The following is a 14,934-nucleotide window of genomic DNA, read 5'->3' on the forward strand; positions in this document are numbered from 1 at the left end:
AAACGCAGGTTCAAGCTCTGGTGACGTAAGCGTACGTGCTCAGGCTCACAATGCCCAAGGCAGTGGTCTGAGCCTCGCCTGCCGTCCCGCTGCCTGGCTGCAAACGGAAATGTCATTGTTAGAGACCCCCAGTCTGTGGGAACATGTTCTTCACACAGCTTCCTCAAGCCACAGGGGTGGGAAAATTTAAAAGCAAATGAAAAAAAATTAAGGTCTCACTCCTTTCTCCTCAAGAGAGGCAGGAAATTGGATTTAAATTAATGCTTGGTTAAAACTTTTTCGATGTTACTTAAATTAGGCAAACAAATGCAACACAGTACAAGGCTTTAAGGAAAAAAAGGAAAAAATATCAGATTGTTAAAGGCAATAAATTCCTATTTGTGTCTGTTTACAAAGTTACTTTTTGAAAAGTTCTTTCTCCCTACCCTGTAACCAGTAATGCCTCAAATCACATCCATATCAATAAGATGGATAAAAGAAGGGAGAGGGACTTTCTCTTGTCACAGTCATCTGTGGCAAGCTAGTTACAAAAATCAAATCTGAATGATCATGTTTCCCTTGCTACAGAATCTCGAGGGAGAAAAACTCCGTCCTAGTTTTCACCCCTTGGCTGAAATATTCTCCCTCCTTCCCCAGGATGGCCAAGTGACGTGGGAAGGGGAAAAGAAAGATGTACATTGCATTATCACAGTTAAGTGAAACACAGATTTGCTCAGACATACATGCATGTATTGAGCCAGACTATTAAAAAAATTTGTATTAGTTAAAGCTACTGAAGAGCAATAGCAAATTTTTAACTCTCGGGACTATAAGGGTAGATATGACATTCCTTGTAAGGAGGAATGCTGAAGCATTGCTGAATCTGATCAACAGTGTCTAACACAGCAGTTTCCAACTTAGTGACTTACTGCTGGATATAGTTTCAATAAGAACCTGCTGAATTGGTATTATCACAGAATATACTCCATTTACCATAGACCAGGAGTCCATTAAAGCCAGCCACCAGTCACTGTACAAAGAAAATAAAGTTTGATACTACCTTGCCTCACAGAGCTTACAATCTCTTTTTTCTCTCCCAGGTTGCTCCACACATTTCAGAGGAAGCACAGCAATATTTATTTCAAAATTTAAGAGTTTGAGCCTAAACACCAGTATTACTGAAGTACAGATGAGATCTCAGTACTGAAAGAGGGATGGAAGGGTACACAGCCTTCAAAGTGAGAACAGTAAGCTTATACTGGAAATGACAGAGCAAAGAGAAAGGAGAAGCAAACAATGCAATACACTGTTAAAGCAATGAGCTGGAATAGTCATCTTTGCAACAGTCAGGATGGACATCAACAGGCAAGAATGCATTCATCAGAATTAGAAAATAGGATGCTACAGTGATGTGTATGAGATCATCTGAACCTATACCTGAGGTTTGACCCTGTGGATGAAGAAGGAAGACTTGTGCTCAGAATACATGAAGACAGAAATTGCAAGGTATCAAAACAGTCTGAATGCACTGGAAAATAGACCTATAGAACAACTGGGGCTGAAGAAAGAACTCTTCACATGATTTAAAAACCATGAGGAATGCTCACCTCCAAAATCTAGAGGCATTTTTCATCGTTTTATAAGTATATTCCCTCACCCCAACATGTGAGCAAGAAAAACAGGATAAAGTTGTACTGCAAATGGTAAATAAAACTAAAACAAGAAAAAGTCCTCTTCCCTTAAACATTACAGTTGTATAAACTAAAAATTTCACTTCGAATTTTAATAGCATCCATAGAATGTTGAATTTTTAATACAAACATTGGGAAAAAAGGGCCACTTATAAAAGTTCACCTACAAGTTTGGTTCATTCTTAAAAAGAACTTGGAATAACCTATTTTTCTAAATCTTCCTGTAGGGTCCAGCTTTTATTATTAAGACAACAAGCAGAAAACAAACCCATCATCCAAGAATCTTAATGTAGCCAGAGAAGCTGAATTAAATACAACGGAAGGAAACAATTAAAAGGGACTGGTTTCTGTTTCCAATTGCTCTGAGCATTATGAATTATTATTACCTCTCAGACTAAGAAAGTATAATATTGGTAAGACACTAAAAAACAAATCTAGAAACTGGGCAGATTGTCATGTAAACTGAAAATTTAATTTTTTATGTAGGGCTTTGAGCACATAATTGGCACATTTAAATGCAGCACAATTTTATTTCCTAAATGCTTTTAACTACTTGTGGTTTTTTGAAAAAGCTTGGTCACTGTAATGAAATCAATCCTGCTTTAAGCTCTTATTTATCAAAGAATTGACGGTAAACAGAACATCAGCCTAAAATCTCTGACATAATTTCTTCTTTGTTACTGCTTTTATTAAGTAATTGGCTCTATTAAGATAATTCTGCTGGAATCTAATCTGGAATTTTTCTTCAAGCCATTTCGGACCACAAAGTACTAAAGCAATTGAAGGACATACATTCAGATAAATTGTCAAATGAGGAATAAGGCTTTCTAGAGATAGTTGAAGTACAATGAGATTTGTCAGTCCTTGTCTATTAATGATTAATCCTTAGGGTGGGAGTGAAGTCACTTCTGGTATTTGGGAGAGATTTTTTTAAAAAAGGCAATTCTAACAAAAGGTGTTAAGCAACAGGCTATTGTCATAAAAAGATCTGTGGACGACACTTTGCAACCAGGAATAAAAACCAAGGGTTAAAAAATTTGTAAGACTTTTCTAGAGACAGAGCATAAGAATATTACATTTTACATAATCAACAGACCAAATTCTATAGTCCATTCTACAGCAATGACAAAGAGGGAGAAAAAAGATGGTAGGGGAATAACCAGGTGGATCCACAACCAAAAAGCATTTCAAGCATGACTCAAGCTCCTATTAAACTGCAAAGAGCAGAGCAGGAGCAGTCACCACAAAATTATTATTCCCTTGTGCTCCCGTAGGAAAAAAAGAGTAAGAAGATTCTTCTTGAAACAGCATTGAAATGTAATAGGAACAAAGCAATCCATCAGCTTTAGGCTGAAATACAGTAGTGGTTAAACAGCAAATGAACTGGATTTGAACATGAATCAGAAGTGCATCCTTGTAGTAAAGGTGGCAAACTATCCTGAGCTGCATCACTGAGAGTACTGCCAAGCAGTTTGAGGGATGGGACTCTTAGAGGCTACTGGGCCCTTATCCTGGAATACTGTATAGAGCTTTGGTCCCCCCAGTTCAAAGTAGTCATTGAAGAATAAAAAAGGGTCCAGCAGAGAGTTAACCAAGATGATTAGATGGTTGGAGAACTTGACAGATGAAGAAAGGTTGAAGGAATTTGATTTATTCAGCCTAAAGAAGATTCAGGAGAGATGTAATCGGAGTCTTCCAATGCCTAAAAGGCAGTTACAGAAAAGATGGAGGTACTCTCTTCACAAGGACACATGGTGACAGGACAAGACACAACAGCCACAATTTCTTTCCAGCGAAATTCTGTCTGGATTTAAGAAGAAAAGTCTTCACCAGGAAAAAATTAAGCATTGGAATAGGTTGCCCAGAGAAGTGGAGTAATCACCCTCACTAGAAACACTCTAGAGTGCTTAACAGGGCTCTGCATAACATCAGTCTATTGCCCAAGCTATGACTTTTCTAGAATTCACAAATTTAAAGTGTTTTTAACCAGTGTAGTGCTAATTTTCAAGTTGTCTTGTATTGTTTTTTGCAATAATCCTAAAGTAACTGAGGGTCCTCTATAATCAGCAAAAATACCTTTTTTAAAAAAGCAAGGAACAGATATTAACTATTATAACCCAGTGATTCCTTTCCCCACCCCACCCCCCTACAAACTCCACAGCTGAAAAAAACTGCTAACACCAAAAAAACCCAACTATAGAAACCATGGTTTCTAAATCAGAGTTACAAACTAATAACAAAGTTATTTCAACTATCTTTTCATCAGACATATCCACAGCTGTCTTCAATCTCCCTGAATTACATATATTACAATTTGAGCAGAGGAGCATACTTCATAGCAGCTATTTCTCCATCCCTTGCTCTGCACAAGGAGAGGTTCCCACATCCTCAGTTTGGCTCACAAAAGAATTAGGACATGGAGAAAATAAAAACATGTGTCTATGTGTCCGTTGTATTAGTTAATGGAATAAGTGGGCTGAGAAAGCAAAAGAATTAATATGATTCTGTACTGTAATATATTAAACCATTAAAAGAAGATTTGAGGTTTAAGTGTACAGACCTTGGCAGGCTTCTTCCCATGGCAGAAAATTACTATTAAAAAGCTTTTAAAAGCTTTTAAAGACACATACACACACAAAAGAAAAGAGTATCCATTAAAAAATTTAGAAAGGTAAACTACAAAATAACTGCTATCCATGCTCCACTGAATCAGGATTCACTAATTCTCAAATCACAGATTAAAGATGAGGCTATCAGTACTTCTGGCAGTAGGTAAGAATGTAGAAGTATTTCTGGAATACACTTAACAGCAGTTCCAACTACCACCTCTTCAATCCCAGCCTCTGAAAAGGCAGTAAATGGCAAATATAAACCATCAAAACCCTTAAATATTGACTGCTAATGTTTCTTTTCATAACAAAGAAATACTATTTTTCAGGTTTGGCACCAAAAAAACACCATAAAAGGGGCAGTCATTCCCCAAAAAACCCAATAATGGCTTCAGACATTTACATTGTAAGCACTTACAGAGATACACACAGCTTCATAATTTATTCTAAATTTTGTTGTAATTAAGTCTAACAAGTTGACATTTCTCTTGTATCAGAATCCAATCCAAACAGAAAAAGGAAGCATGTCCTTCCTTAACTAAATAATTTTTGGTTAAAGCATCACAGCTTAAACCAAGGAGAGAAGTGTTTTGGCAGCCTGACTACTTCGATGAATCAAATCAGACAGCACTAGGGAAAGCATGCACACCCTGGAATCATTATTTGAACACAGGCTTACAAAAGCACAGTCTTATTACTTGAGTACAAATGAAAGCATTGCTTGATTTCAAGGTGCAGTCAGCACTGCATTAGGTACACTTACGTTCATACTCAGTCACTAAACAATTTTATTGTTTATTACCACCACATAGATAACAAGTTTTCATTTTTTGTAAGATGTGTAGCTTTGATCTATATGGAAGGTAAATATTAGGTGGCTTTTCCGGAAAAATGCAGCATTGCATGAATTAGAGGGCAGGTACTACAAGGCTACATTAAGGAGGTCTTCCAGTGCATCTGTAACTAGGAAGCATGGAAAGCTTAAAGAAGCTTAAAAAAAAAAAAGTAGTCTATTTTTTTTTCTATCTTGTGACAATTGCTTTTTTGGTGTCAGACTTCTGGAAGTGAATTATCTCTCAGAATGCTGACAAAACATGGAAAATAAATTGAAATATTGCTGTAGATAAGAATGGGCAAGGCTGTGTGTATCCTGTTTCTTGGTCCCCTTCTTAACATGAAATATGCATGCTCACATCCTTTTTTGGACTTCTATTAGTTGTGTACTCAAAATGAAAGTAGCTGTGTTCCAGCTAGGGTAAATGCTCCATAACAGCTGGACGGGATTACTTTATGCTTTGAAGATATTTGGAATTTATGACAGTTTTATGACACTGCACATATTTTAGAGAAGCCGGGAGGATTCTCTTCTCTCTGGAAAATGCAGCACTTGGCACCGTACTCTGAATCAGTATGTCAGATCCTGAGTACATACCACATGATCAAGTTTCAACTATTTTGTGCCTGTTAATCTGAAAACTAAAGGTGATTTGCTCCTCCTTTATCTAAAAGCTTAAAAAACCCCCCTTATCTTAAGAGAGCAGCTCTCCTCTTTCATGGCTTAGGGATCTGTTCAGCCTTGAATATAATTAAACTCAGTAACTCAGTGAGTGCAATACTGTCTAGACTGAACAGGCTCTAGATGAAAGTTAATACAGAATCTGCCTGCTGCTAGTTCTGCAATGACCTTCTGCAGATTGCCATTCTCCAAACCAGAGCTTCAAGGAGAAATTCTACTTGCAACCAATATTCAAACAGCATGTATATTAAAAGTAACAATAAAGGAAGAGAAAAAGCCATACAGTTTTTTTACATCAGTAAGAATTTATCTTATTTTTATTGGCTATTTAAACCTCTCTTCTTTTTTTGAGGTACTCTTTAAAAAATACCAGAATTGGAACACAGCTATATATTGTTCCACAACTACATTTCAAGAAATCTGTTCATTTATTCTGTCCCAAATATGCCTGAGTAAATCAAGAAAACTGTACAATGAAGTAATTTATCATAGTTTTTTTAACAGGGTTAGTTACTAGCTTGTTTATCATAATGCACTGACAAAAGAGAAAGTCTTAAGATTCCTTTAAAAATTCTGCTATATGGAACTACATATTTGTCAAAGGTGGAAAGCGCGGTTTGGTGTAAATGTCTGTGAATGTGTGTGCAGGACTTTAAAATCCTTCCACTATAAGGGGCTGGAATTAGAGCTTCACCACACTATCATCTTTGAATTATTTATCATTCAAAAATTGTAAGCTTCTAAAGCAGAGATAGTTAAGACTTTTAATCAAAAGCTTGCAAGTTACTTCCTAGAGAGGGTAGGAGAGCAGAAGTTGTTCTCCCATTTTATTTGAGCAGACAAAAAAACCCCACAAAAAAACCTACTTGTAGCCAGTGATTAAGTAGCACTGTATTCTCCACAAGGATCATGTGAATAAAGGAAACCTTCTCTCTGCAAAACAGTACAGACCTTGGTGTGTTGGGTTTTTTTCTTCTTTAGTATTTTCAACACATGGAATAAAAAGCAGCTCAAGAACTATAGGTGGCCTCCAAGGAGAATAACAGTCAATCCTAGGCTGCTGCTCATTATTGTGGGCAAGCCAACAATATCATACCTTGTTTTTAATATTTTAACCCACTAGCAGCTTACCTTTAACTCTGTACACTTTAAATAAATTTTTTGAAATTAAGATTTGTATCTGACTATTTGTGTGATTACTATTTATTAGTCTACACATAAACCAGAAATTCAACTATTCTCCAATACCCAGTGCAAAATAGAATCCCAGAAATGAAAGGTAAAGCAATGCCAGGAGCAAACATGGGTCTGTTAGAAATGGGGCTTTAGCTGAATGTGCATGGTTCCATCTTCTCTAGGAAATTATTTCAGCTGTTGATATTTCATATAAATATTTTACATACAATCTTCTATAAATATTTATGTATGTATAAAAAGCTACAGCTGTGAGTAGTTTTTTATAAACTCCAGGTGAGAGGGAGAAAACAAGACCAAAAAAGTAATTGTTATTGGCAACTGATGAAGAAGTAAACATCTTTCCATGTTGGCAGACATACTTGAATAATACTGTCTTATAGTGCTTAGTTTTACTTAGATATTGGTAGTTTAATTAGATTTGCATTAGAAAAATTTATATAATATCAATAGGACAAAATTTGACAAAATAATTATTCTGAAACAAAAGCCTTCTAAGACTTCCTTTTTCTTTTCCTTGTTTCCAAATCATGGTTAAACTCTTCCAGGTCCTTTAGAACTTATTACAGAATCAATTGGCACGTATTTTTCCTTTAACCTGCTGTGTTTGTAACTAAAAAAAAATAATAGCTAACATCTTATTTAAATACATAACGGGACAGACATTGGTGACTAGATAGAAGGCGGACCTACTGCTATTCCTGCAGTGGAAAAGGCTGGGATATTTAGAACTCCTCTGCTCTATGTGGCTCATGCAGCAGCTCAGAGACAGCGGACTGCTGGCCAGTCTGCATGTGGCTAGTTTTAAAAAAAGCACGTGCTGGCTCTTGCCCAGACGCTAAGCCAAACAAAAGAAAACAGTGGTATAGAAGAAAAGTATAAGTTATAATGATGGGAAATGCTGGGGATAAAAGGGAACTGTGTCAGAGTATAAGACACTAGGAGGAACTGGAGGTAAGAAAAGGTATCCTATCAATATTTGGGTGAAAGGGAAGTAGGAAGTGAGCTAGAATACCTTAAGTAGGATTCAATGAGGAAGGGAAAGGTTCATTATTCTGATGCTTGTTTACTGTTTGTCAGTTTTAAATCCATGTAGTTTTAAAATAAAACTAAAACTAACCAAAGCTTCAATTAAAAAAAAAAAAGAAAATCAATCCTTATCTGGTATCGATAACGTTGTTGAGATGCCAGAAAGCTGGATAAGCACTATTCACAATGAATACAATGCTAAATCTATTTAAAACATTAAAACACAACTAACATGGTCTTCTACCAGAACTGAATTTCAGGGGATGCTGAAAATAATCAAATTCTGTATAGTGAACAAATGAAAAATGAGCGTGCCTAAAGCAAAAGGCATTCTTCTCCAAAAACTAACTTTAAACATAACCTCCTGTTATTATCTTACTCTTTCAAAAGAAGGCAGGCTCTTTCAAAAGAAGTTCTACAGACGCTGTATGGTATCGTTTCTCAGTAGCAACACAAGCAGAGAACCATACTACAGTTGTTGAAGCAAGTAAAATAAGTCTCAAAACCTCCTCTTCTACTAGTGTTTATAAAACTCAAGCAATTATGAGCAGCAATCTATATAAACAAAAGCATGCTCTTGCATGTGTATACAACTACAGAATGAAAGGTTTGGAATATTTTCTATTACTTTTCCTAACCACATAAGGAAGCTGTCAAATTCATCTTTCATTTCAAGACAATATGGGAAAACATTTTTGCATACAGTTTTAGAGGATTTATAAAGAAATATAACATCCTGCCCTTTTCAAAATGTGGGGAAGGAGAAAGGCTCTTTCCACAACGAAGCTTATGCTCAGAAATAGCACAATTTAGTACTAGACGTGCCACAGGAAGAGGGGGGAGGGCTTATATCACAAGCCTGTCCATTGTACTGAAGGACAACTTTTCCTATGGATGGGCGATCATCCTGTTATGCAGCTCTCAACTTCCTCCTGCATTGTGAGTCTCAAGTCATGGAAAGAGTAAAGTTCTTAAACTGAGGATTGTGTTGGGAACTCCAAACACTTTCAATACAAGTTAACCAAACAAATACCTCATGGTCAGACCATTAACATCCTGGTTTAGTTTGCTGAAGCCACTATTCTTTGGAAAAAATAATGTAATCAGGAGAACTCTGGATAGTTATCTTGTTAGTTCTTTTGGCTTCTGATAACATTTGGGCTAAGTGAAAACAAAAAACAAAAAAAAAAAGTCTGGAACTGCAGTAGAAAGCCAAGTTCAAAATGCAAGACAATGCACCTTCACAAAACAAACTGTCCGTAAATACAGAACTAAATGGGAGCACATTGAAAGATCCAAATAAAACTACACTAATTACCTATTAAAAAATCTCTGAAATCCCAGAAATGGTACTTTAACTGCATTTGGGAAACATTAATTTAAACCTTAAGTTGCAAAAGTTTCAGTTAGAGTTTCAAAAGTGCAATCTGTAAAAGGCTGTTTTAAAGTGCCTCCACAGGAGGTCAGCTGCCCCCCTTAAGAAAAGAAAAAAACCACAACTATTATCAACATGGAGCAAAGTGACTAAAGAGCTATTAATGTTAGGTTAGGACTTGTAGCGTGTGTTCCAAGAAGAGAGTACAGTACATACCAGTGCCATTGCAATCTATGCAGTCAACTGTGGAGCAGCCTGGTTTATGCCATTGGCAGATTCTGATATGTTGCAGCTAGAAGTACGCTACGTTAAACAGCTCTACAGTTACCTGATATCCTTCTGTTTTTTTCTGGCACCACTTCAGCAAGGCATTTCTCTTGGATCCTCCATATTCTCTTGCTAGGGCAGACAAGGGATCTTTCCTCTCTTCCCTAGGAACAAGGAAGAAGTGCAACTTCGAGCTTGTAACATATCTTTTGCAACAGAAGTACGTATTGTAAAAGCTTAAAAAAAGGACAAATTATTGTCCCAGTGAAAGTAGTAGTGTATAGCACTACTGACCGAAAAATAGAATGCACACAAATGCCTGCAGAGACTTAAGAGTTATTTCAGAGTAATTCTTTCATTAGCAAATTAGCCTTCTTTTTACTTTAAATCAAACTTTTCTCCTAGGTCTTTCAACCTCCATGACATTTTTTCTAAGAGTTCAGAAAATTAAACTCACAACATGGTAAGTTCCAGCTTGAACCATTAAGCTAACTCAAGTGACTTTATTTTGTATTTAGAGAAAGAATAAACTGATGCTATCTCTTTTGCATCTCATGGCTGACTACAAATGTCACCTTGAAACACCAAGCGTGCATATTAGCAGCATGCTGTTATTAACAGACATTTGCCTGAGATCTGGAGTTCCTGAAAAAGACAGGGGAGATCTAACTAGGTTGACCTGCCATTTGCTATAATGGCACAATAATGATTCAGTCTTTTCAAATAAGAATGTTCAATTGTCAATGAAAGCTATCAACTTCACTTCCAGTCTGTCAAGCTATCAAGACATTTTTTGTTTAAGGAAAAATTGGGGAAGAAAAGAACGAACGTATCCAGATTGGCCAGTTTTTCCACGTGAGTCTTGCATTACAAGCACCTCTTTACCAGGCTTCAGAAATGAGCGCTTCGATTAAAAAATATGTATTATAGAGGTTAATACTTTTGTAGTGGCCCTATTACATGATTCAATATTTCAATAGATACTGTGGTGAACAGTCTCTGACAAAAAGACTAAGTATTACACCATGATGGCGCTTAGTTACTGGAAATAAAGTGTGCTGGCAGTTGTTCTTATTTTTTATAATTTCCATTTGGAAAACTAAAATAACATAGCTATCAGTGAATCCATACTGCAGAGATTCTCTCATCTGCTATTTTTTAAAGAGTTGTATGCAGATGTAAGCAAGATTCTCATAACATCCACAGAGATGATACCCTAAGTTACTCCTTTTGGATATTTCCAAGACGACATATACATTGTATACATTCACTCTCAAATCTTCAACTCTTTGTTCTTTACAACCCATTTGGTGATGGGAAAGAGGGGTGGAATGTGGAAATACATAATATTTTAACTGGATTTTTTGCTGCAGATTTACAGGTAGCAATTTTCCAGGTCCTGCGAGGGGAAAAGAAAGCATCCAGAGAATGTGGATTTCTTCATGCCTGTGTGCTATGAACAGAAGACCAGAGACTGTTCCATGTATCAGCATCTGTCACTCAACGTGTAAAAGAAGAGAACTTGTGCCAACATACAACGAAACATACTAGAGCACTAATCTTAAGTATATGTATTGCAATTTGCTTGGCCAGTCTTCACTGAAATACAGATAGCAAGGTCTCAAAGTTACTTAGAACGAGATAACATTTGAAACATCCATGAAAAATATGCACAGCAGAATAATAAAAAGGAAACAGTAAGTGCCTTTCAGCACAAAAGATAGTAGTATGAGCCTTCAAACCTAACTGCTAATCTCAGAGATTTGACATGACAAGGAAGTTGCTAATTGTGTATTTTAAATATGAAATAAGTTATCAGAGGTTACTGTATCTAAACTTCGTAGGTACCACACAGCCAGAATGATGCTTCAAGAAATTCTGTAGTTTAGTTCTTAAACTGTTACATATTTCAGCAACCCAAATTGGTGTATTTTTTTTCCACTGGTGATTGAGAAATGGTTTGGCATATAAATCTTACAAGTTAGTATATTAGGTCAACTGTATTCCAAAACAAAGAGCCAATGAAGTTTCAACTAGAACAGGGAACAGTAAACTGCAAATATTTGTTTTAGTGAATTATAGCAATAACTGTTTATTTTACAACAACTTTCAGAAAAAGGCAAGGGTAAAAAGTGAAACCTGATCACATAACAAATTGAAGTCCAGCAGCCACATTCTGAGGACTGTTCCAAAGAGCATGCTCATCACTGCACACCCACTGCTGCCTATTCCATTGCTAAATCTTCTTGTAGTGCTTAGCATTGCAGTCAATGGTCAGGCAGTATAGTAATGATTAGCATAATTATAACTGTACAATTTTACCATGAAATGCCAAGCTATTTGCTACAGTCTGCAGGCTGTCATCAATGCAATTTTATACATTACCAGTTCAAAGTTCATATACATGTGTTTTAGTCTATTTTTTATTATTTCTGGATGTACTCAGTCTAAATTTAGGTGCTAACACACACAATATTAATTGCTGCTGGTAAAGTAGTCACAGATCCAAACTCAGTTTAACTTCTGCACAGTGAAAGAAGAGCAGCCCTGAGGCATGCCTCAGCTGATTTCAGGGAAATAATTTTCAATGGCACCCACAGCTGTAATTAACTACACAATGTTATAATGTAATTATTACATTTGGCAAATGTCTCAGAATATTAAGGGTTCAATACTTCTGCTGTACGAAAGCTTTGTCAGGAAGCTCTGTATTAAATGGTCTTGAGAAAGTCATTTAACCTTTCCCTGCCATGTTCCCAATCTATGAAGCAGGGCTAAGTACATACTTCACTTGCATAACATGAGGCTTAAATACTTTGAAGTCCTTTGACTGATAACACTACAGATAGGAAAAGTTTTAAATTTATCACAGACTTGTCTTTTTATCTTACTAATGAAAGGGGGTTGCCTGGCCATTTTTTACTTAGACTTGCATTATGATTTCATCTGTGGGACAAATAACCCAGGCCCATTCACTCATGGCTATTTAGAAGATTTGACAGTGTCTGGAATTAAGACCTAGCCATGCTGCTTTTTTTCTTCAGCTGCAATTACAAAAGTTAAGGTTTATCATGCTGTCTCCCTGGGTCCAAGCTACTCTGAAAGATTTGTTCAACATACTGTAAGCTCATTTCTTGAATTTGGCTTCATGGTCTTTTGAACTGATATATGATGCTATTATTTAGTGACATGACTTAGCTTGGTTTTCTAGTGGAACATAAAGTTTTGGTATTGACCTCATAATCTCTAAAAAGCCTAACTTCTGGTCTGACTTTTAAAACACATACTGAGCTGCAGAAAAGACTTTCTGAAGCTCTCAAAGATTATTGAAGATCATTATTGTATGGGTAGCAGTAGAATCTGCAGTCTTAGTGCCAACATTGCACACTAGATATATGCAGACAGATATCTATGAAATTAATACATTTCAGTGCACCACAAAAAAGGGGTTTTACCTTATTCGACTCCTGGTTGTAGGAGTGACTGATGCTGTCGGAGAAGATGAGAGTGACAGCTGTGGTGAGGTGGTACCCATTGCCATGAGAGATGCTGGAGATGCTCCATCAGGTGCACTGATATCCCGTTTGATTTCTTCACTACTTCTTCGAGACACTAAGTGGGAAAAACGCCCATATATCTATCATTTACAAACATAAAATCTTTCATTCTTGCTTTCTGACAAGCATTAGTTCAGAAACCATGCATGGAAACCCATATAGAGTACTAGACTTCAATATATTGTTTTTATACTTTCCACTTAGGCAATATCAAGGATTTAGATTGCACTACCAACATTTATGATCAAGCCTGTATCTTGAAGCAAAGAAAATTTGATGAATGTATCTTAATGGAATATTGCTACTTCCATTTGAAGGATTTTATGAATGAGAAGGAATTTTAACACCAAACTATTTCATTTTTCTCTACTCCATGTAGTTATGTTGCTAAGCTTTGAGTAGTTAAAAAAGAAAAACAAAACCAAAACAATTTAGAGATGACAGCTGCTTTATTTCCACTTAATTTCAATCAAGAATTGGCATCTATGTGATACTCTGGACATTAATTAAATATCATCAGCAAGCAAAACAAAGATTGACCTGAGAACCTTCAGCGACATTCCACAGAGCTTGTTTCATTTTATCAAAGGACAAACAATTTTTCTTTCGAATGAAAGCACAAGCATTATACTCTGTAAAACCAAATTTGGAATGGTTATGTTTTCTCTACATGGAAGAGTTGCCAGTTAAAAGTATGAGGTTTGCCTTTCATGCCTAAATAGCTACCATTGTTTACATTTATGCAAATCAAAGCTATAACTCTCCACATAAATCAGAGACTTATTTTCTAGTGACTTGGGGCAAATACATTACTTTATGAATACCAGACACAAGAAGATGGGAAAAAACACTTTTGGGTGGATTTTTTTTTTCTTTAAGGACAAATCAAAATTATCTAAAAAACCTTTTCTTCTTGAAACCATTTACTCAAATAAAGGTGTTTTTAAAAAATATTTACCTCAAATTAGTTCTGCCTAGTTTATAAAAAGTATCATTTTCACAGTATCATACTATTTGTGCTATAAATCTTAAAGATTTGATTTTAGAAGCTCCTGCTGATACTGAGACGTCAGCTTGATAGTAATCTAACACTACATAAACTGCTGTTTATTAACTCTATTTTTTAAAAATCCAAAGTTAACATCAAATGTGCAGTAACCACTATGAGTAATACTGAAAAAATATTTGTAGGATATGCCAGTCACAAAATGGGCTTTTTTAAAATGATTCACTGCAAACATTCTTTTGTCCTACAGACTGGGTAGAGGTTTTGCTAGATAATGTGCAAACACATTTATATGCATTAGATAATGTACAATGATGCATTTGTTACCTAAAAAGAACAATCCTCCTATTTTAAACCATTGACAATAATTCTTTCCACAAACAAAATGTAATTGCTTAATTAGAGAAGGGTAATATGCTTCTCTGCCTCACTTAAAAAACCTAATCCTACATGCAAGCAGTAAAAAGTAACAGCCAGGAACAATTTCTTTCCTCACATACACCTTGCACACCAAAATTATTTTTAATACAAGAAAAGATGACATAGACATCAGCTGTTACATGCATGATTCACAGTCATCCATCTGATACATTGGTGCAAGTTTGTATATGCAACAATAAGGACACTAGATGAGCAATCAAAATAAAATCTCTCCAGTTCCACTTGTTGCAATAAAATGGAATATTGTTTTACCATGGGACTTTAGGTTCT

General features: G+C 35.9%; 1 protein-coding gene across 2 annotated transcripts in view; it reads right to left on the bottom strand.

Moving 5' to 3' along the window:
* SPECC1L (sperm antigen with calponin homology and coiled-coil domains 1 like) overlaps positions 1-14,934 on the bottom strand; it is a gene marked incomplete at both ends in the record, with an annotated part of 49,317 nt that overhangs the window by 4,695 nt on the left and 29,688 nt on the right. For both annotated transcript variants that reach the window (XM_082007711.1, XM_082007710.1), the window contains 2 exons: positions 9,722-9,824; positions 13,116-13,272. In XM_082007711.1, coding sequence (XP_081863837.1) covers positions 9,722-9,824; positions 13,116-13,272 — 260 coding nt within the window. The remainder of the gene's footprint in view (positions 1-9,721; positions 9,825-13,115; positions 13,273-14,934) is intronic.

The sequence above is a fragment of the Phaethon aethereus genome (genome assembly GCF_964289735.1).
Source record: "Phaethon aethereus genome assembly, chromosome: 17".
Taxonomy (NCBI): Eukaryota; Metazoa; Chordata; class Aves; order Phaethontiformes; family Phaethontidae; genus Phaethon; species Phaethon aethereus.